The 21,477-nt window shown below is 51.6% G+C and overlaps 1 protein-coding gene across 2 annotated transcripts in view; it reads left to right on the top strand.

Moving 5' to 3' along the window:
* The window catches only part of ugt8 (UDP glycosyltransferase 8), a 183,681-nt gene extending 163,119 nt beyond the window's left edge, over window positions 1–20,562 (top strand). Inside the window, exons 7-8 of one of the 2 annotated variants that reach the window (XR_011675812.1) lie at window positions 1,488–19,826; window positions 19,894–20,562. Coding sequence is in view for 1 of the 2 variants with exons in the window: in XM_071408500.1 (XP_071264601.1) it covers window positions 1,488–1,881 (394 nt within the window). In the remaining variant the exon portion in view is untranslated. Of the gene's footprint in view, window positions 1–1,487 lie in introns of both variants that reach the window. The other variant, XM_071408500.1, reaches the window with a different exon arrangement.
* Window positions 20,563–21,477: the final 915 nt, after the last annotated feature.

A 21,477-nucleotide genomic window follows, 5' to 3' on the forward strand; every position in this document is an offset into this window, starting at 1 on the left:
CACACACGATGATGAAATGACGATGTAGTAGTGTAGCATGTAGAAGATCAATTTTGCCATCTGGTGTCTCAGTGTGGTACTGTACCACTACACCACAGTTCAGTTCTGGCTCATTACTGCCATCTGGTGTCTCAGTGTGGTACTGCACCACTACACCACAGTTCAGTTCTGGCTCATTACTGCCATCTGGTGTCTCAGTGTGGTACTGCACCACTACACCACAGTTCAGTTCTGGCTCAATACTGCCATCTGGTGTCTCAGTGTGGTACTGCACCACACTCAGTTCAGTTCTGGCTCAATACTGCCATCTGGTGTCTCAGTGTGGTACTGCACTACACTCAGTTCAGTTCTGGCTCAATACTGCCATCTGGTGTCTCAGTGTGGTACTGCACTACACTCAGTTCAGTTCTGGCTCATTACTGCCATCTGGTGTCTCAGTGTGGTACTGCACCACACTCAGTTCAGTTCTGGCTCATTACTGCCATCTGGTGTCTCAGTGTGGTACTGCACCACACTCAGTTCAGTTCTGGCTCAATACTGCCATCTGGTGTCTCAGTGTGGTACTGCACTACACCTCAGTTCAGTTCTGGCTCATTACTGCCATCTGGTGTCTCAGTGTGGTACTGCACTACACTCAGTTCAGTTCTGGCTCATTACTGCCATCTGGTGTCTCAGTGTGGTACTGCACCACACTCAGTTCAGTTCTGGCTCAATACTGCCATCTGGTGTCTCAGTGTGGTACTGCACCACACTCAGTTCAGTTCTGGCTCAATACTGCCATCTGGTGTCTCAGTGTGGTACTGCACTACACTCAGTTCAGTTCTGGCTCAATACTGCCATCTGGTGTCTCAGTGTGGTACTGCACTACACTCAGTTCAGTTCTGGCTCATTACTGCCATCTGGTGTCTCAGTGTGGTACTGCACCACTACACCACAGTTCAGTTCTGGCTCATTACTGCCATCTGGTGTCTCAGTGTGGTACTGCACCACACTCAGTTCAGTTCTGGCTCAATACTGCCATCTGGTGTCTCAGTGTGGTACTGCACCACACTCAGTTCAGTTCTGGCTCAATACTGCCATCTGGTGTCTCAGTGTGGTACTGCACCACACTCAGTTCAGTTCTGGCTCAATACTGCCATCTGGTGACTCAGTGTGGTACTGCACAACACTCAGTTCAGTTCTGGCTCAATACTGCCATCTGGTGTCTCAGTGTGGTACTGCACAACACTCAGTTCAGTTCTGGCTCAATACTGCCATCTGGTGTCTCAGTGTGGTACTGTACCACACTCAGTTCAGTTCTGGCTCAATACTGCCATCTGGTGTCTCAGTGTGGTACTGCACAACACTCACTCCACTGAATGCAATTGACATCCACACACACCCTCTCACTGTTTTTAACCGTGTGTGTGTGTGTGTGTGTGTGTGTGTGTGTGTGTGTGTGTGTGTGTGTGTGTGTGTGTGTGTGTGTGTGTGTGTGTGTGTTCTAGGTATCGTCAGCGTGCCCAGGTGCTCTCCTCCATCCATAAGGACCAACCAGGTCACCCGGTAACGAGAGCTGTCTATTGGATAAGCTACATCCTCCGTCACCATGGCGCCAACCATTTACGATCCTCTGTCTACACTGTCTCCACCTACCAGTACTTCCTATTGGACGTTGTGCTGGTCGTAGGGGCGGGGCTGGCCCTGATTGGCTACCTGTTTTACCGGATAGCAGGGCTACTAAGGTCAAAGGTTAAGGTTCAGGAGCGGGGGGGTGAGGTGGGCCACGGTGACAGTGGCGACGACAAGGCAAACGGACATTGTCATAGCAACGGAGCGGTCGCTAACGGGAAGCACAAACGTAACGGAGCGCCGATGGAGAACGACAAGAAGATGAAGTAAAGGGGCGGAGACTCTGTTCTGGGGTCAGAGGTCGGAGAGGAAGCTGAATCTACTGTAGAGATTTAGGGTTTGGGGTAGAAAAGAACACTCCTCATTCTGGGAGACTGCAGAAAGACGGGGATTAGGTGTGTGTGTGTGTGTGTGTGTGTGTGTTTGTTTCGGGGGAGGGAGGAGGGTTCAACCAAACAACAACAACATCAACAACCAAGGAGCTGGAAAGTCCAAAAGTCCTCCCCCCTCTATCCTCTCATCCTCTCTCCTCTCCTCCTCTTTCTCTCTCTCTCTCCCTCTCTCCCCCCCTCTATCTCTCTCCTCTCCTCCTCTTTCTCTCTCTCTCTCCCTCTCTCCCCCCCTCTATCTCTCTCCTCTCCTCCTCTTTCTCTCTCTCTCTCCCTCTCTCCCCCCCTCTATCTCTCTCCTCTCATCCTCTCTCCCCTCTCTCCCCCCCTCTATCTCTCTCCTCTCCTCCTCTTTCTCTCTCTCTCTCCCTCTCTCCCCCCCTCTATCTCTCTCCTCTCCTCCTCTTTCTCTCTCTCTCTCCCTCTCTCCCCCCCTCTATCTCTCTCCTCTCATCCTCTCTCCCCCCTCTCCGCCCCTCTCTCTCTCTCTCTCTCTCTCTCTCTCTCTCTCTCTCTCTCTCTCTCTCTATCCCTCTCTCTCTCCCCTCTCTCCCCCCTCTCTCCTCTCCTCTTATCTCTGGAATGGAAGGATGAAGAAGAGAGTCTCTGATCAACACCAACAAGGTTAAACGATGTGAGGTTTTGAAGGAGAATCGCTGCTCACCAAGCGACGGTGGACATGTGTTACATATAACAACAACACGCTAAGCTATTCTTTAATCAGATTATATTTAATTTATTTTATTTCACTCATCAATTAGTCAGACTGCAGTGTATAGTAGATCCTAACAGGGTTGGAATGATATAATGTTATGTTAGTAAGATATACAGTATAATTAGATGTAATGTCTGTCTGTTTCTCTGTCTGTCTGGGATTTGTTATGTTAGTAAGATATACAGTATAATTAGATATAAAGTCTGTCCCTCTAGACTGTCCCTAATGGTCCCTATTCCTTCCCTCATTCCCTCTAGACTGTCCCTAATGGCCCCTATTCCTTCCCTCATTCCCTCTAGACTGTCCCTAATGGCCCCAAACCCTCATTCCCTCTAGACTGTCCCTAATGGCCCCTATTCCTTCCCTCTAGACTGTCCCTAATGGCCCCTATTCCTTCCCTCATTCCCTCTAGACTGTCCCTAATGGCCCCTATTCCTTCCCTCATTCCCTCTAGACTGTCCCTAATGGTCCCACACCCTCATTCCCTCTAGACTGTCCCTAATGGCCCCAAACCCTCATTCCCTCTAGACTGTCCCTAATGGCCCCTATTCCTTCCCTCATTCCCTCTAGACTGTCCCTAATGGCCCCAAACCCTCATTCCCTCTAGACTGTCCCTAATGGCCCCAAACCCTCATTCCCTCTAGACTGTCCCTAATGGCCCCAAACCCTCATTCCCTCTAGACTGTCCCAAATGGCCCCAAACCCTCATTCCCTCTAGACTGTCCCGAATGGCCCCAAACCCTCATTCCCTCTAGACTGTCCCTAATGGCCCCAAACCCTCATTCCCTCTAGACTGTCCCTAATGGCCCCAAACCCTCATTCCCTCTAGACTGTCCCGAATGGCCCCAAACCCTCATTCCCTCTAGACTGTCCCTAATGGCCCCAAACCCTCATTCCCTCTAGACTGTCCCTAATGGCCCCAAACCCTCATTCCCTCTAGACTGTCCCGAATGGCCCCAAACCCTCATTCCCTCTAGACTGTCCCGAATGGCCCCAAACCCTCATTCCCTCTAGACTGTCCCTAATGGCCCCAAACCCTCATTCCCTCTAGACTGTCCCTAATGGCCCCAAACCCTCATTCCCTCTAGACTGTCCCTAATGGCCCCAAACCCTCATTCCCTCTAGACTGTCCCTAATGGCACCAAACCCTCATTCCCTCTAGACTGTCCCTAATGGTCCCATATTCCTTCCCTCATTCCCTCTAGACTGTCCCTAATGGCCCCAAACCCTCATTCCCTCTAGACTGTCCCTAATGGCCCCTATTCCTTCCCTCATTCCCTCTAGACTGTCCCTAATGGCCCCAAACCCTCATTCCCTCTAGACTGTCCCGAATGGCCCCAAACCCTCATTCCCTCTAGACTGTCCCGAATGGCCCCAAACCCTCATTCCCTCTAGACTGTCCCTAATGGCCCCAAACCCTCATTCCCTCTAGACTGTCCCTAATGGCCCCAAACCCTCATTCCCTCTAGACTGTCCCGAATGGCCCCAAACCCTCATTCCCTCTAGACTGTCCCTAATGGCCCCAAACCCTCATTCCCTCTAGACTGTCCCTAATGGCCCCAAACCCTCATTCCCTCTAGACTGTCCCGAATGGCCCCAAACCCTCATTCCCTCTAGACTGTCCCGAATGGCCCCAAACCCTCATTCCCTCTAGACTGTCCCTAATGGCCCCAAACCCTCATTCCCTCTAGACTGTCCCTAATGGCCCCAAACCCTCATTCCCTCTAGACTGTCCCTAATGGCCCCAAACCCTCATTCCCTCTAGACTGTCCCTAATGGCACCAAACCCTCATTCCCTCTAGACTGTCCCTAATGGTCCCATATTCCTTCCCTCATTCCCTCTAGACTGTCCCTAATGGCCCCAAACCCTCATTCCCTCTAGACTGTCCCTAATGGCCCCTATTCCTTCCCTCATTCCCTCTAGACTGTCCCTAATGGCCCCAAACCCTCATTCCCTCTAGACTGTCCCTAATGGCCCCAAACCCTCATTCCCTCTAGACTGTCCCTAATGGCCCCAAACCCTCATTCCCTCTAGACTGTCCCGAATGGCCCCAAACCCTCATTCCCTCTAGACTGTCCCTAATGGCCCCAAACGCTCATTCCCTCTAGACTGTCCCTAATGGCCCCAAACCCTCATTCCCTCTAGACTGTCCCTAATGGCCCCAAACCCTCATTCCCTCTAGACTGTCCCTAATGGCCCCTATTCCTTCCCTCATTCCCTCTAGACTGTCCCTAATGGCCCCAAACCCTCATTCCCTCTAGACTGTCCCGAATGGCCCCAAACCCTCATTCCCTCTAGACTGTCCCGAATGGCCCCAAACCCTCATTCCCTCTAGACTGTCCCTAATGGCCCCAAACCCTCATTCCCTCTAGACTGTCCCTAATGGCCCCAAACCCTCATTCCCTCTAGACTGTCCCGAATGGCCCCAAACCCTCATTCCCTCTAGACTGTCCCTAATGGCCCCAAACCCTCATTCCCTCTAGACTGTCCCTAATGGCCCCAAACCCTCATTCCCTCTAGACTGTCCCTAATGGCCCCAAACCCTCATTCCCTCTAGACTGTCCCTAATGGCCCCAAACCCTCATTCCCTCTAGACTGTCCCTAATGGCCCCAAACCCTCATTCCCTCTAGACTGTCCCTAATGGCCCCAAACCCTCATTCCCTCTAGACTGTCCCTAATGGCACCAAACCCTCATTCCCTCTAGACTGTCCCTAATGGTCCCATATTCCTTCCCTCATTCCCTCTAGACTGTCCCTAATGGCCCCAAACCCTCATTCCCTCTAGACTGTCCCTAATGGCCCCTATTCCTTCCCTCATTCCCTCTAGACTGTCCCGAATGGCCCCAAACCCTCATTCCCTCTAGACTGTCCCTAATGGCCCCAAACCCTCATTCCCTCTAGACTGTCCCTAATGGCCCCAAACCCTCATTCCCTCTAGACTGTCCCTAATGGCCCCAAACCCTCATTCCCTCTAGACTGTCCCGAATGGCCCCAAACCCTCATTCCCTCTAGACTGTCCCTAATGGCCCCAAACGCTCATTCCCTCTAGACTGTCCCTAATGGCCCCAAACCCTCATTCCCTCTAGACTGTCCCTAATGGCCCCAAACCCTCATTCCCTCTAGACTGTCCCTAATGGCCCCTATTCCTTCCCTCATTCCCTCTAGACTGTCCCTAATGGCCCCAAACCCTCATTCCCTCTAGACTGTCCCGAATGGCCCCAAACCCTCATTCCCTCTAGACTGTCCCGAATGGCCCCAAACCCTCATTCCCTCTAGACTGTCCCTAATGGCCCCAAACCCTCATTCCCTCTAGACTGTCCCTAATGGCCCCAAACCCTCATTCCCTCTAGACTGTCCCGAATGGCCCCAAACCCTCATTCCCTCTAGACTGTCCCTAATGGCCCCAAACCCTCATTCCCTCTAGACTGTCCCTAATGGCCCCAAACCCTCATTCCCTCTAGACTGTCCCGAATGGCCCCAAACCCTCATTCCCTCTAGACTGTCCCGAATGGCCCCAAACCCTCATTCCCTCTAGACTGTCCCTAATGGCCCCAAACCCTCATTCCCTCTAGACTGTCCCTAATGGCCCCAAACCCTCATTCCCTCTAGACTGTCCCTAATGGCCCCAAACCCTCATTCCCTCTAGACTGTCCCTAATGGCACCAAACCCTCATTCCCTCTAGACTGTCCCTAATGGTCCCATATTCCTTCCCTCATTCCCTCTAGACTGTCCCTAATGGCCCCAAACCCTCATTCCCTCTAGACTGTCCCTAATGGCCCCTATTCCATCCCTCATTCCCTCTAGACTGTCCCGAATGGCCCCAAACCCTCATTCCCTCTAGACTGTCCCTAATGGCCCCAAACGCTCATTCCCTCTAGACTGTCCCTAATGGCCCCAAACCCTCATTCCCTCTAGACTGTCCCTAATGGCCCCAAACCCTCATTCCCTCTAGACTGTCCCGAATGGCCCCAAACCCTCATTCCCTCTAGACTGTCCCTAATGGCCCCTATTCCTTCCCTCATTCCCTCTAGACTGTCCCTAATGGCCCCAAACCCTCATTCCCTCTAGACTGTCCCTAATGGCCCCAAACCCTCATTCCCTCTAGACTGTCCCTAATGGCCCCAAACCCTCATTCCCTCTAGACTGTCCCGAATGGCCCCAAACCCTCATTCCCTCTAGACTGTCCCTAATGGCCCCAAACCCTCATTCCCTCTAGACTGTCCCTAATGGCCCCAAACCCTCATTCCCTCTAGACTGTCCCGAATGGCCCCAAACCCTCATTCCCTCTAGACTGTCCCTAATGGCCCCAAACCCTCATTCCCTCTAGACTGTCCCTAATGGCCCCAAACCCTCATTCCCTCTAGACTGTCCCGAATGGCCCCAAACCCTCATTCCCTCTAGACTGTCCCTAATGGCCCCAAACCCTCATTCCCTCTAGACTGTCCCTAATGGCCCCAAACCCTCATTCCCTCTAGACTGTCCCTAATGGCCCCAAACCCTCATTCCCTCTAGACTGTCCCGAATGGCCCCAAACCCTCATTCCCTCTAGACTGTCCCTAATGGCCCCAAACCCTCATTCCCTCTAGACTGTCCCTAATGGCCCCAAACCCTCATTCCCTCTAGACTGTCCCGAATGGCCCCAAACCCTCATTCCCTCTAGACTGTCCCTAATGGCCCCAAACCCTCATTCCCTCTAGACTGTCCCGAATGGCCCCAAACCCTCATTCCCTCTAGACTGTCCCTAATGGCCCCAAACCCTCATTCCCTCTAGACTGTCCCTAATGGCCCCAAACCCTCATTCCCTCTAGACTGTCCCGAATGGCCCCAAACCCTCATTCCCTCTAGACTGTCCCGAATGGCCCCAAACCCTCATTCCCTCTAGACTGTCCCTAATGGCCCCTATTCCTTCCCTCATTCCCTCTAGACTGTCCCTAATGGCCCCAAACCCTCATTCCCTCTAGACTGTCCCTAATGGCCCCAAACCCTCATTCCCTCTAGACTGTCCCTAATGGCCCCAAACCCTCATTCCCTCTAGACTGTCCCGAATGGCCCCAAACCCTCATTCCCTCTAGACTGTCCCTAATGGCCCCAAACCCTCATTCCTTCTAGACTGTCCCGAATGGCCCCAAACCCTCATTCCCTCTAGACTGTCCCTAATGGCCCCTATTCCTTCCCTCATTCCCTCTAGACTGTCCCTAATGGCCCCAAACCCTCATTCCCTCTAGACTGTCCCTAATGGCCCCAAACCCTCATTCCCTCTAGACTGTCCCTAATGGCCCCAAACCCTCATTCCCTCTAGACTGTCCCGAATGGCCCCAAACCCTCATTCCCTCTAGACTGTCCCTAATGGCCCCAAACCCTCATTCCCTCTAGACTGTCCCTAATGGCCCCAAACCCTCATTCCCTCTAGACTGTCCCTAATGGCCCCAAACCCTCATTCCCTCTAGACTGTCCCGAATGGCCCCAAACCCTCATTCCCTCTAGACTGTCCCTAATGGCCCCAAACCCTCATTCCCTCTAGACTGTCCCTAATGGCCCCAAACCCTCATTCCCTCTAGACTGTCCCGAATGGCCCCAAACCCTCATTCCCTCTAGACTGTCCCTAATGGCCCCAAACCCTCATTCCCTCTAGACTGTCCCTAATGGCCCCAAACCCTCATTCCCTCTAGACTGTCCCTAATGGCCCCAAACCCTCATTCCCTCTAGACTGTCCCTAATGGCCCCAAACCCTCATTCCCTCTAGACTGTCCCGAATGGCCCCAAACCCTCATTCCCTCTAGACTGTCCCTAATGGCCCCAAACCCTCATTCCCTCTAGACTGTCCCTAATGGCCCCAAACCCTCATTCCCTCTAGACTGTCCCGAATGGCCCCAAACCCTCATTCCCTCTAGACTGTCCCGAATGGCCCCAAACCCTCATTCCCTCTAGACTGTCCCTAATGGCCCCTATTCCTTCCCTCATTCCCTCTAGACTGTCCCTAATGGCCCCAAACCCTCATTCCCTCTAGACTGTCCCTAATGGCCCCAAACCCTCATTCCCTCTAGACTGTCCCTAATGGCCCCAAACCCTCATTCCCTCTAGACTGTCCCGAATGGCCCCAAACCCTCATTCCCTCTAGACTGTCCCTAATGGCCCCAAACCCTCATTCCTTCTAGACTGTCCCGAATGGCCCCAAACCCTCATTCCCTCTAGACTGTCCCTAATGGCCCCAAACCCTCATTCCCTCTAGACTGTCCCGAATGGCCCCAAACCCTCATTCCCTCTAGACTGTCCCTAATGGCCCCAAACCCTCATTCCCTCTAGACTGTCCCTAATGGCCCCAAACCCTCATTCCCTCTAGACTGTCCCGAATGGCCCCAAACCCTCATTCCCTCTAGACTGTCCCTAATGGCCCCAAACCCTCATTCCCTCTAGACTGTCCCTAATGGCCCCAAACCCTCATTCCCTCTAGACTGTCCCTAATGGCCCCAAACCCTCATTCCCTCTAGACTGTCCCTAATGGCCCCAAACCCTCATTCCCTCTAGACTGTCCCTAATGGCCCCAAACCCTCATTCCCTCTAGACTGTCCCTAATGGCCCCAAACCCTCATTCCCTCTAGACTGTCCCTAATGGCACCAAACCCTCATTCCCTCTAGACTGTCCCTAATGGCACCAAACCCTCATTCCCTCTAGACTGTCCCTAATGGCCCCAAACCCTCATTCCCTCTAGACTGTCCCTAATGGCCCCAAACCCTCATTCCCTCTAGACTGTCCCTAATGGCCCCAAACCCTCATTCCCTCTAGACTGTCCCTAATGGCCCCAAACCCTCATTCCCTCTAGACTGTCCCTAATGGCACCAAACCCTCATTCCCTCTAGACTGTCCCTAATGGCACCAAACCCTCATTCCCTCTAGACTGTCCCTAATGGTCCCATATTCCTTCCCTCATTCCCTCTAGACTGTCCCTAATGGCCCCAAACCCTCATTCCCTCTAGACTGTCCCTAATGGCCCCTATTCCTTCCCTCATTCCCTCTAGACTGTCCCTAATGGCACCAAACCCTCATTCCCTCTAGACTGTCCCTAATGGCCCCAAACCCTCATTCCCTCTAGACTGTCCCTAATGGCCCCAAACCCTCATTCCCTCTAGACTGTCCCGAATGGCCCCAAACCCTCATTCCCTCTAGACTGTCCCTAATGGCACCAAACCCTCATTCCCTCTAGACTGTCCCTAATGGCACCAAACCCTCATTCCCTCTAGACTGTCCCTAATGGTCCCATATTCCTTCCCTCATTCCCTCTAGACTGTCCCTAATGGCCCCAAACCCTCATTCCCTCTAGACTGTCCCGAATGGCCCCAAACCCTCATTCCCTCTAGACTGTCCCGAATGGCCCCAAACCCTCATTCCCTCTAGACTGTCCCTAATGGCCCCTATTCCTTCCCTCATTCCCTCTAGACTGTCCCTAATGGCCCCAAACCCTCATTCCCTCTAGACTGTCCCTAATGGCCCCAAACCCTCATTCCCTCTAGACTGTCCCTAATGGCCCCAAACCCTCATTCCCTCTAGACTGTCCCGAATGGCCCCAAACCCTCATTCCCTCTAGACTGTCCCTAATGGCCCCAAACCCTCATTCCTTCTAGACTGTCCCGAATGGCCCCAAACCCTCATTCCCTCTAGACTGTCCCTAATGGCCCCTATTCCTTCCCTCATTCCCTCTAGACTGTCCCTAATGGCCCCAAACCCTCATTCCCTCTAGACTGTCCCTAATGGCCCCAAACCCTCATTCCCTCTAGACTGTCCCTAATGGCCCCAAACCCTCATTCCCTCTAGACTGTCCCGAATGGCCCCAAACCCTCATTCCCTCTAGACTGTCCCTAATGGCCCCAAACCCTCATTCCCTCTAGACTGTCCCTAATGGCCCCAAACCCTCATTCCCTCTAGACTGTCCCTAATGGCCCCAAACCCTCATTCCCTCTAGACTGTCCCGAATGGCCCCAAACCCTCATTCCCTCTAGACTGTCCCTAATGGCCCCAAACCCTCATTCCCTCTAGACTGTCCCTAATGGCCCCAAACCCTCATTCCCTCTAGACTGTCCCGAATGGCCCCAAACCCTCATTCCCTCTAGACTGTCCCTAATGGCCCCAAACCCTCATTCCCTCTAGACTGTCCCTAATGGCCCCAAACCCTCATTCCCTCTAGACTGTCCCTAATGGCCCCAAACCCTCATTCCCTCTAGACTGTCCCTAATGGCCCCAAACCCTCATTCCCTCTAGACTGTCCCGAATGGCCCCAAACCCTCATTCCCTCTAGACTGTCCCTAATGGCCCCAAACCCTCATTCCCTCTAGACTGTCCCTAATGGCCCCAAACCCTCATTCCCTCTAGACTGTCCCGAATGGCCCCAAACCCTCATTCCCTCTAGACTGTCCCGAATGGCCCCAAACCCTCATTCCCTCTAGACTGTCCCTAATGGCCCCTATTCCTTCCCTCATTCCCTCTAGACTGTCCCTAATGGCCCCAAACCCTCATTCCCTCTAGACTGTCCCTAATGGCCCCAAACCCTCATTCCCTCTAGACTGTCCCTAATGGCCCCAAACCCTCATTCCCTCTAGACTGTCCCGAATGGCCCCAAACCCTCATTCCCTCTAGACTGTCCCTAATGGCCCCAAACCCTCATTCCTTCTAGACTGTCCCGAATGGCCCCAAACCCTCATTCCCTCTAGACTGTCCCTAATGGCCCCAAACCCTCATTCCCTCTAGACTGTCCCGAATGGCCCCAAACCCTCATTCCCTCTAGACTGTCCCTAATGGCCCCAAACCCTCATTCCCTCTAGACTGTCCCTAATGGCCCCAAACCCTCATTCCCTCTAGACTGTCCCGAATGGCCCCAAACCCTCATTCCCTCTAGACTGTCCCTAATGGCCCCAAACCCTCATTCCCTCTAGACTGTCCCTAATGGCCCCAAACCCTCATTCCCTCTAGACTGTCCCTAATGGCCCCAAACCCTCATTCCCTCTAGACTGTCCCTAATGGCCCCAAACCCTCATTCCCTCTAGACTGTCCCTAATGGCCCCAAACCCTCATTCCCTCTAGACTGTCCCTAATGGCCCCAAACCCTCATTCCCTCTAGACTGTCCCTAATGGCACCAAACCCTCATTCCCTCTAGACTGTCCCTAATGGCACCAAACCCTCATTCCCTCTAGACTGTCCCTAATGGCCCCAAACCCTCATTCCCTCTAGACTGTCCCTAATGGCCCCAAACCCTCATTCCCTCTAGACTGTCCCTAATGGCCCCAAACCCTCATTCCCTCTAGACTGTCCCTAATGGCCCCAAACCCTCATTCCCTCTAGACTGTCCCTAATGGCACCAAACCCTCATTCCCTCTAGACTGTCCCTAATGGCACCAAACCCTCATTCCCTCTAGACTGTCCCTAATGGTCCCATATTCCTTCCCTCATTCCCTCTAGACTGTCCCTAATGGCCCCAAACCCTCATTCCCTCTAGACTGTCCCTAATGGCCCCTATTCCTTCCCTCATTCCCTCTAGACTGTCCCTAATGGCACCAAACCCTCATTCCCTCTAGACTGTCCCTAATGGCCCCAAACCCTCATTCCCTCTAGACTGTCCCTAATGGCCCCAAACCCTCATTCCCTCTAGACTGTCCCGAATGGCCCCAAACCCTCATTCCCTCTAGACTGTCCCTAATGGCACCAAACCCTCATTCCCTCTAGACTGTCCCTAATGGCACCAAACCCTCATTCCCTCTAGACTGTCCCTAATGGTCCCATATTCCTTCCCTCATTCCCTCTAGACTGTCCCTAATGGCCCCAAACCCTCATTCCCTCTAGACTGTCCCTAATGGCCCCTATTCCTTCCCTCATTCCCTCTAGACTGTCCCTAATGGCACCAAACCCTCATTCCCTCTAGACTGTCCCTAATGGCACCAAACCCTCATTCCCTCTAGACTGTCCCTAATGGTCCCATATTCCTTCCCTCATTCCCTCTAGACTGTCCCTAATGGCCCCAAACCCTCATTCCCTCTAGACTGTCCCTAATGGCCCCAAACCCTCATTCCCTCTAGACTGTCCCTAATGGCCCCAAACCCTCATTCCCTCTAGACTGTCCCTAATGGCCCCAAACCCTCATTCCCTCTAGACTGTCCCTAATGGCACCAAACCCTCATTCCCTCTAGACTGTCCCTAATGGCACCAAACCCTCATTCCCTCTAGACTGTCCCTAATGGTCCCATATTCCTTCCCTCATTCCCTCTAGACTGTCCCTAATGGCCCCAAACCCTCATTCCCTCTAGACTGTCCCTAATGGCCCCTATTCCTTCCCTCATTCCCTCTAGACTGTCCCTAATGGCACCAAACCCTCATTCCCTCTAGACTGTCCCTAATGGCACCAAACCCTCATTCCCTCTAGACTGTCCCTAATGGTCCCATATTCCTTCCCTCATTCCCTCTAGACTGTCCCTAATGGCCCCAAACCCTCATTCCCTCTAGACTGTCCCTAATGGCCCCTATTCCTTCCCTCATTCCCTCTAGACTGTCCCTAATGGCCCCAAACCCTCATTCCCTCTAGACTGTCCCTAATGGCCCCAAACCCTCATTCCCTCTAGACTGTCCCTAATGGCCCCAAACCCTCATTCCCTCTAGACTGTCCCGAATGGCCCCAAACCCTCATTCCCTCTAGACTGTCCCTAATGGCCCCAAACCCTCATTCCCTCTAGACTGTCCCTAATGGCCCCAAACCCTCATTCCCTCTAGACTGTCCCGAATGGCCCCAAACCCTCATTCCCTCTAGACTGTCCCTAATGGCCCCAAACCCTCATTCCCTCTAGACTGTCCCGAATGGCCCCAAACCCTCATTCCCTCTAGACTGTCCCTAATGGCCCCTATTCCTTCCCTCATTCCCTCTAGACTGTCCCTAATGGCACCAAACCCTCATTCCCTCTAGACTGTCCCTAATGGCACCAAACCCTCATTCCCTCTAGACTGTCCCTAATGGTCCCATATTCCTTCCCTAATTCCCTCTAGACTGTCCCTAATGGCCCCAAACCCTCATTCCCTCTAGACTGTCCCTAATGGCCCCTATTCCTTCCCTCATTCCCTCTAGACTGTCCCTAATGGCCCCAAACCCTCATTCCCTCTAGACTGTCCCGAATGGCCCCAAACCCTCATTCCCTCTAGACTGTCCCTAATGGCCCCAAACCCTCATTCCCTCTAGACTGTCCCGAATGGCCCCAAACCCTCATTCCCTCTAGACTGTCCCTAATGGCCCCAAACCCTCATTCCCTCTAGACTGTCCCTAATGGTCCCATATTCCTTCCCTCATTCCCTCTAGACTGTCCCTAATGGCCCAAACCCTCATTCCCTCTAGACTGTCCCTAATGGCCCCTATTCCTTCCCTCATTCCCTCTAGACTGTCCCTAATGGCCCCAAACCCTCATTCCCTCTAGACTGTCCCTAATGGCCCCAAACCCTCATTCCCTCTAGACTGTCCCTAATGGCCCCTATTCCTTCCCTCATTCCCTCTAGACTGTCCCTAATGGCCCCTATTCCTTCCCTCATTCCCTCTAGACTGTCCCTAATGGCCCCAAACCCTCATTCCCTCTAGACTGTCCCTAATGGCACCAAACCCTCATTCCCTCTAGACTGTCCCTAATGGTCCCCTATTCCTTCCCTCATTCCCTCTAGACTGTCCCTAATGGCCCCTATTCCTTCCCTCATTCCCTCTAGACTGTCCCTAATGGCCCCAAACCCTCATTCCCTCTAGACTGTCCCGAATGGCCCCAAACCCTCATTCCCTCTAGACTGTCCCTAATGGCCCCAAACCCTCATTCCCTCTAGACTGTCCCGAATGGCCCCAAACCCTCATTCCCTCTAGACTGTCCCTAATGGCCCCAAACCCTCATTCCCTCTAGACTGTCCCTAATGGTCCCATATTCCTTCCCTCATTCCCTCTAGACTGTCCCTAATGGCCCAAACCCTCATTCCCTCTAGACTGTCCCTAATGGCCCCTATTCCTTCCCTCATTCCCTCTAGACTGTCCCTAATGGCCCCAAACCCTCATTCCCTCTAGACTGTCCCTAATGGCCCCAAACCCTCATTCCCTCTAGACTGTCCCTAATGGCCCCTATTCCTTCCCTCATTCCCTCTAGACTGTCCCTAATGGCCCCTATTCCTTCCCTCATTCCCTCTAGACTGTCCCTAATGGCCCCAAACCCTCATTCCCTCTAGACTGTCCCTAATGGCACCAAACCCTCATTCCCTCTAGACTGTCCCTAATGGTCCCCTATTCCTTCCCTCATTCCCTCTAGACTGTCCCTAATGGTCCCCTATTCCTTCCCTCATTCCCTCTAGACTGTCCCTAATGGCCCCCTATTCCTTCCCTCATTCCCTCTAGACTGTCCCTAATGGCCCCTTTTTCCTTCCCTCATTCCCTCTAGACTGTCCCTAATGGCCCCAAACCTCATTCCCTCTAGACTGTCCCTAATGGCCCCTATTCCTTCCCTCATTCCCTCTAGACTGTCCCTAATGGCCCCAAACCCTCATTCCCTCTAGACTGTCCCTAATGGTCCCATATTCCTTCCCTCATTCCCTCTAGACTGTCCCTAATGGCCCCAAACCCTCATTCCCTCTAGACTGTCCCTAATGGCCCCAAACCCTCATTCCCTCTAGACTGTCCCTAATGGCCCCTATTCCTTCCCTCATTCCCTCTAGACTGTCCCTAATGGCCCCTATTCCTTCCCTCATTCCCTCTAGACTGTCCCTAATGGCCCCAAACCCTCATTTCCTCTAGACTGTCCCTAATGGCACCAAACCCTCATTCCCTCTAGACTGTCCCTAATGGTCCCCTATTCCTTCCCTCATTCCCTCTAGACTGTCCCTAATGGTCCCCTATTCCTTCCCTCATTCCCTCTAGACTGTCCCTAATGGCCCCCTATTCCTTCCCTCATTCCCTCTAGACTGTCCCTAATGGCCCCTTTTTCCTTCCCTCATTCCCTCTAGACTGTCCCTAATGGCCCCAAACCTCATTCCCTCTAGACTGTCCCTAATGGCCCCTATTCCTTCCCTCATTCCCTCTAGACTGTCCCTAATGGCCCCAAACCCTCATTCCCTCTAGACTGTCCCTAATGGCCCCAAACCCTCATTCCCTCTAGACTGTCCCTAATGGTCCCATATTCCTTCCCTCATTCCCTCTAGACTGTCCCTAATGGTCCCCTATTCCTTCCCTCATTCCCTCTATACTGTCCCTAATGGCCCCAAACCCTCATTCCCTCTAGACTGTCCCTAATGGCCCCAAACCCTCATTCCCTCTAGACTGTCCCTAATGGCCCCAAACCCTCATTCCCTCTAGACTGTCCCTAATGGTCCCCTATTCCTTCCCTCATTCCCTCTAGACTGTCCCTAATGGCCCCAAACCCTCATTCCCTCTAGACTGTCCCTAATGGCCCCAAACCCTCATTCCCTCTAGACTGTCCCTAATGGCCCCTATTCCTTCCCTCATTCCCTCTAGACTGTCCCTAATGGCCCCAAACCCTCATTCCCTCTAGACTGTCCCTAATGGCCCCAAACCCTCATTCCCTCTAGACTGTCCCTAATGGCCCCAAACCCTCATTCCCTCTAGACTGTCCCTAATGGCCCCAAACCCTCATTCCCTCTAGACTGTCCCTAATGGCCCCAAACCCTCATGCCTTCTAGACTGTCCCTAATGGTCCCATATTCCTTCCCTCATTCCCTCTAGACTGTCCCTAATGGCCCCAAACCCTCATTCCCTCTAGACTGTCCCTAATGGCCCCAAACCCTCATTCCCTCTAGACTGTCCCTAATGGTCCCATATTCCTTCCCTCATTCCCTCTAGACTGTCCCTAATGGTCCCCTATTCCTTCCCTCATTCCCTCTAGACTGTCCCTAATGGCCCCAAACCCTCATTCCCTCTAGACTGTCCCTAATGGCCCCAAACCCTCATTCCCTCTAGACTGTCCCTAATGGCCCCAAACCCTCATTCCCTCTAGACTGTCCCTAATGGTCCCCTATTCCTTCCCTCATTCCCTCTAGACTGTCCCTAATGGCCCCAAACCCTCATTCCCTCTAGACTGTCCCTAATGGCCCCAAACCCTCATTCCCTCTAGACTGTCCCTAATGGCCCCTATTCCTTCCCTCATTCCCTCTAGACTGTCCCTAATGGCCCCAAACCCTCATTCCCTCTAGACTGTCCCTAATGGCCCCAAACCCTCATTCCCTCTAGACTGTCCCTAATGGCCCCAAACCCTCATTCCCTCTAGACTGTCCCTAATGGCCCCAAACCCTCATTCCCTCTAGACTGTCCCTAATGGCCCCAAACCCTCATTCCCTCTAGACTGTCCCTAATGGTCCCATATTCCTTCCCTCATTCCCTCTAGACTGTCCCTAATGGCCCAAACCCTCATTCCCTCTAGACTGTCCCTAATGGCCCCTATTCCTTCCCTCATTCCCTCTAGACTGTCCCTAATGGCCCCAAACCCTCATTCCCTCTAGACTGTCCCTAATGGCCCCAAACCCTCATTCCCTCTAGACTGTCCCTAATGGCCCCTATTCCTTCCCTCATTCCCTCTAGACTGTCCCTAATGGCCCCTATTCCTTCCCTCATTCCCTCTAGACTGTCCCTAATGGCCCCAAACCCTCATTCCCTCTAGACTGTCCATAATGGTCCCCTATTCCTTCCTTCATTCCCTCTAGACTGTCCCTAATGTCCCCAAACCCTCATTCCCTCTAGACTGTCCCTAATGGCCCCAAACCCTCATTCCCTCTAGACTGTCCCTAATGGCACCAAACCCTCATTCCCTCTAGACTGTCCCTAATGGTCCCCTATTCCTTCCCTCATTCCCTCTAGACTGTCCCTAATGGTCCCCTATTCCTTCCCTCATTCCCTCTAGACTGTCCCTAATTGCCCCCTATTCCTTCCCTCATTCCCTCTAGACTGTCCCTAATGGCCCCCTATTCCTTCCCTCATTCCCTCTAGACTGTCCCTAATGGCCCCAAACCCTCATTCCCTCTAGACTGTCCCTAATGGCCCCTATTCCTTCCCTCATTCCCTCTAGACTGTCCCTAATGGCCCCAAACCCTCATTCCCTCTAGACTGTCCCTAATGGCCCCAAACCCTCATTCCCTCTAGACTGTCCCTAATGGTCCCATATTCCTTCCCTCATTCCCTCTAGACTGTCCCTAATGGTCCCCTATTCCTTCCCTCATTCCCTCTAGACTGTCCCTAATGGCCCCAAACCCTCATTCCCTCTAGACTGTCCCTAATGGTCCCCTATTCCTTCCCTCATTCCCTCTAGACTGTCCCTAATGGCCCCCTATTCCTTCCCTCATTCCCTCTAGACTGTCCCTAATGGTCCCCTATTCCTTCCCTCATTCCCTCTAGACTGTCCCTAATGGTCCCCTATTCCTTCCCTCATTCCCTCTAGACTGTCCCTAATGGTCCCCTATTCCTTCCCTCATTCCCTCTAGACTGTCCCTAATGGCCCCAAACCCTCATTCCCTCTAGACTGTCCCTAATGGCCCCAAACCCTCATTCCCTCTAGACTGTCCCTAATGGCCCCAAACCCTCATTCCCTCTAGACTGTCCCTAATGGTCCCCTATTCCTCCCCTCATTCCCTCTAGACTGTCCCTAATGGCCCCAAACCCTCATTCCCTCTAGACTGTCCCTAATGGCCCCAAACCCTCATTCCCTCTAGACTGTCCTAATGGCCCCAAACCCTCATTCCCTCTAGACTGTCCCTAATGGTCCCCTATTCCTTCCCTCATTCCCTCTAGACTGTCCCTAATGGTCCCCTATTCCTTCCCTCATTCCCTCTAGACTGTCCCTAATGGCCCCTATTCCTTCCCTCATTCCCTCTAGACTGTACCTAATGGCCCCAAACCCTCATTCCCTCTAGACTGTCCCTGATATTTCAACATAGGGATTAGGGGGCCATTACAGAGACAGATCTATATTTTAATAACTTATTGTAATGAACAGTAGGCGGTTGGTTGAAGCAGAGAGGTGTGTCTCTTGCACGTCTCCACAGCAACCTGTTCGGTTGTTGTCATAGTAACCAGCGACTATTTTAACGACTGGGTTCTGAGAGTTGACGACCTGTTGGAGACTGTTTTACCAAGTTGATGGTTCACACCAGGTCACACACCGACAAAACAGATCACACCGATCATACCGGATCATACCAGATCACACCGGATCATACCGGATCACACCGGATCACACCGGATCACACCGGATCATACCGGATCACACCGGATCACACCGGATCGTACCGGATCACACCGATCATACCGATCGTACCGGATCACACCGGATCGTACCAGATCACACTGGATCATACCGGATCACACCGATCACACTGGATCATACCGGATCGTACCGATCACACCGGATCACACCGGTCATACCGGATCACACCGGATCGTACCAGATCACACTGGATCATACCGGATCACACCGGATCGTACCGGGTTCTAAAGCAAGCAGGAATTAATAAACCGACTTGACTGACAGTTCTCTAACCAATCAGAGGAGAGGAGGAGACAGGACAATAACCAACCAGGACATTGATGTCCTTTAGAAAATGTAAAGTTTCCAGAAGAAACTCTCGGGTGTCTGTCCCAAATGGCACCCTATTCCCTATAGGGCTGTAGTCCAACGTTGTACACTATAAAGGGAATAAGGTTTTCATTTAGGATGCACCCTATTCCCTATAGGGCTGTAGTCCAACGTTGTCCACTATATAGGGAATAAGGTTTTAATTTAGGATGCAGGCTATTCCCTATCTGTAGTCCAACGTTGTACACTATAAAGGGAATAAGGTTTTCATTTAGGATGCACCCTATTCCCTATAGGGCTGTAGTCCAACGTTGTCCACTATATAGGGAATAAGGTTTTAATTTAGGATGCAGGCTATTCCCTATCTGTAGTCCAACGTTGTACACTATAAAGGGAATAAGGTTTTAATTTAGGATGCAGGCTATTCCCTATCTGTAGTCCAACGTTGTACACTATAAAGGGAATAAGGTTTTCATTTAGGATGCACCCTATTCCCTATAGGGCTGTAGTCCAACGTTGTCCACTATATAGGGAATAAGGTTTTAATTTAGGATGCAGGCTATTCCCTATCTGTAGTCCAACGTTGTCTACTATATAGGGAATTAGGTTTTAATTTAGGATGCAGCCTAGAGGTCTTTGACAGTGGTCATCCCCTCTCTATGAGCGCTGTGTGTGTCTGCCTCGCCTTGAAATAAGACTGTTATACTTGAAACATCATCATCATCATCATCATCATCATCAGCAGTAGAGCCAGGGGCAGGCAGCCAGGTCACAGACCATGACTAGAGAAGGGAGTTGAGGAAAGAAAATAAAGATTTTTTTGTTGTTGTTAATACATCTCTTTTACTTTTTGTAATGGTTTCATTATTAATGATAACTCTCTCTCTCTCTCCTTCCTCTCTCTCTCTCTCTCTCTCTCTCTCTCTCCTTCCTCTGTCTTTCTCTCTCACCTTCCTGTCTGTCTGTCTGTCTGTCTGTCTGTCTGTCTGTCTGTCTGTCTGTCTGTCTGTCTGTCTGTCTGTCTGTCTGTCTGTCTGTCTCGCTCTCTCGCTCTCTCGCTCTCTCGCTCTGTGTCTCTCTCTCTGTCTCTCTCTGTCACTTCATTAGAGTGTCCACCTGACCTGGTATAATGTGTTTTAATATTAGAATATTTAAATCTTTAAATGTCTTTTTGACGCTGATTTTAAATTAACTTGTCAGTCAGGGTGTGTAACCATGTTGTAAATATAAACATGTAAACAAACAACAACTAAATAAACATTTGTTTGCATCATCCTTTGAATTGTGTGTGTGTGTGTGTGTGTGTGTGTGTGTGTGTGTGTGTGTGTGTGTGTGTGTGTGTGTGTGTGTGTGTGTGTGTGTGTGTGTGTGTGTGTGTGTGTGTGTGTGTGTGTGTGTGTGTGTGTTGACTGACTGTTCTACTGGCTGACTGTTTTACCGACAGACTGTTTTACTGACTGACTGACTGACTGTTCTACTGACTGACTGACTGACTGACTGACTGTTTTACTGACTGACTGACTGACTGTTTTTCTGACTGACTGTTCTACTGACTGACTGTTTTTCTGACTGACTGTTTTACTGACTGACTGACTGTTCTACTGACTGACTGACTGACTGTTCTACTGACTGACTGTTCTACTGACTGACTGACTGTTTTACTGACTGACTGACTGTTTTACTGACTGGCTGACTGTTTTACTGACTGACTGACTGTTTTTCTGACTGACTGTTTTTCTGACTGACTGTTTTACAGACTGACTGTTTTACAGACAGACTGACTGTTCTACTGGCTGACTGTTTTACTGGCTGACTGTTTTACTGACTGACTAACTGTTCTACTGACTGACTAACTGTTTTACTGGCTGACTGTTTTACTGTCTGACTGACTGTTTTACTGACTGACTGACTGTTTTACTGACTGACTGACTGTTTTACTGACTGACTGTTTTACTGACTGACTGTTTTACAGACTGACTGTTTTACTGACTGACTGTTTTACAGACTGACTGTTTTACAGACTGACTGTTTTACAGACTGACTGTTTTACTGACTGACTGTTCTACTGACTGACTGTTTTGCTGACTGACTGACTGTTTTACTGACTGACTGTTTTACTGACTGACTGTTCTACTGACTGACTGTTTTACTGACTGACTGACTGTTTTACTGACTGACTGTTTTACAGAC

Source organism: Salvelinus alpinus, chromosome 6 (genome assembly GCF_045679555.1).
Source record: "Salvelinus alpinus chromosome 6, SLU_Salpinus.1, whole genome shotgun sequence".
Classification (NCBI taxonomy): domain Eukaryota; kingdom Metazoa; phylum Chordata; class Actinopteri; order Salmoniformes; family Salmonidae; genus Salvelinus; species Salvelinus alpinus.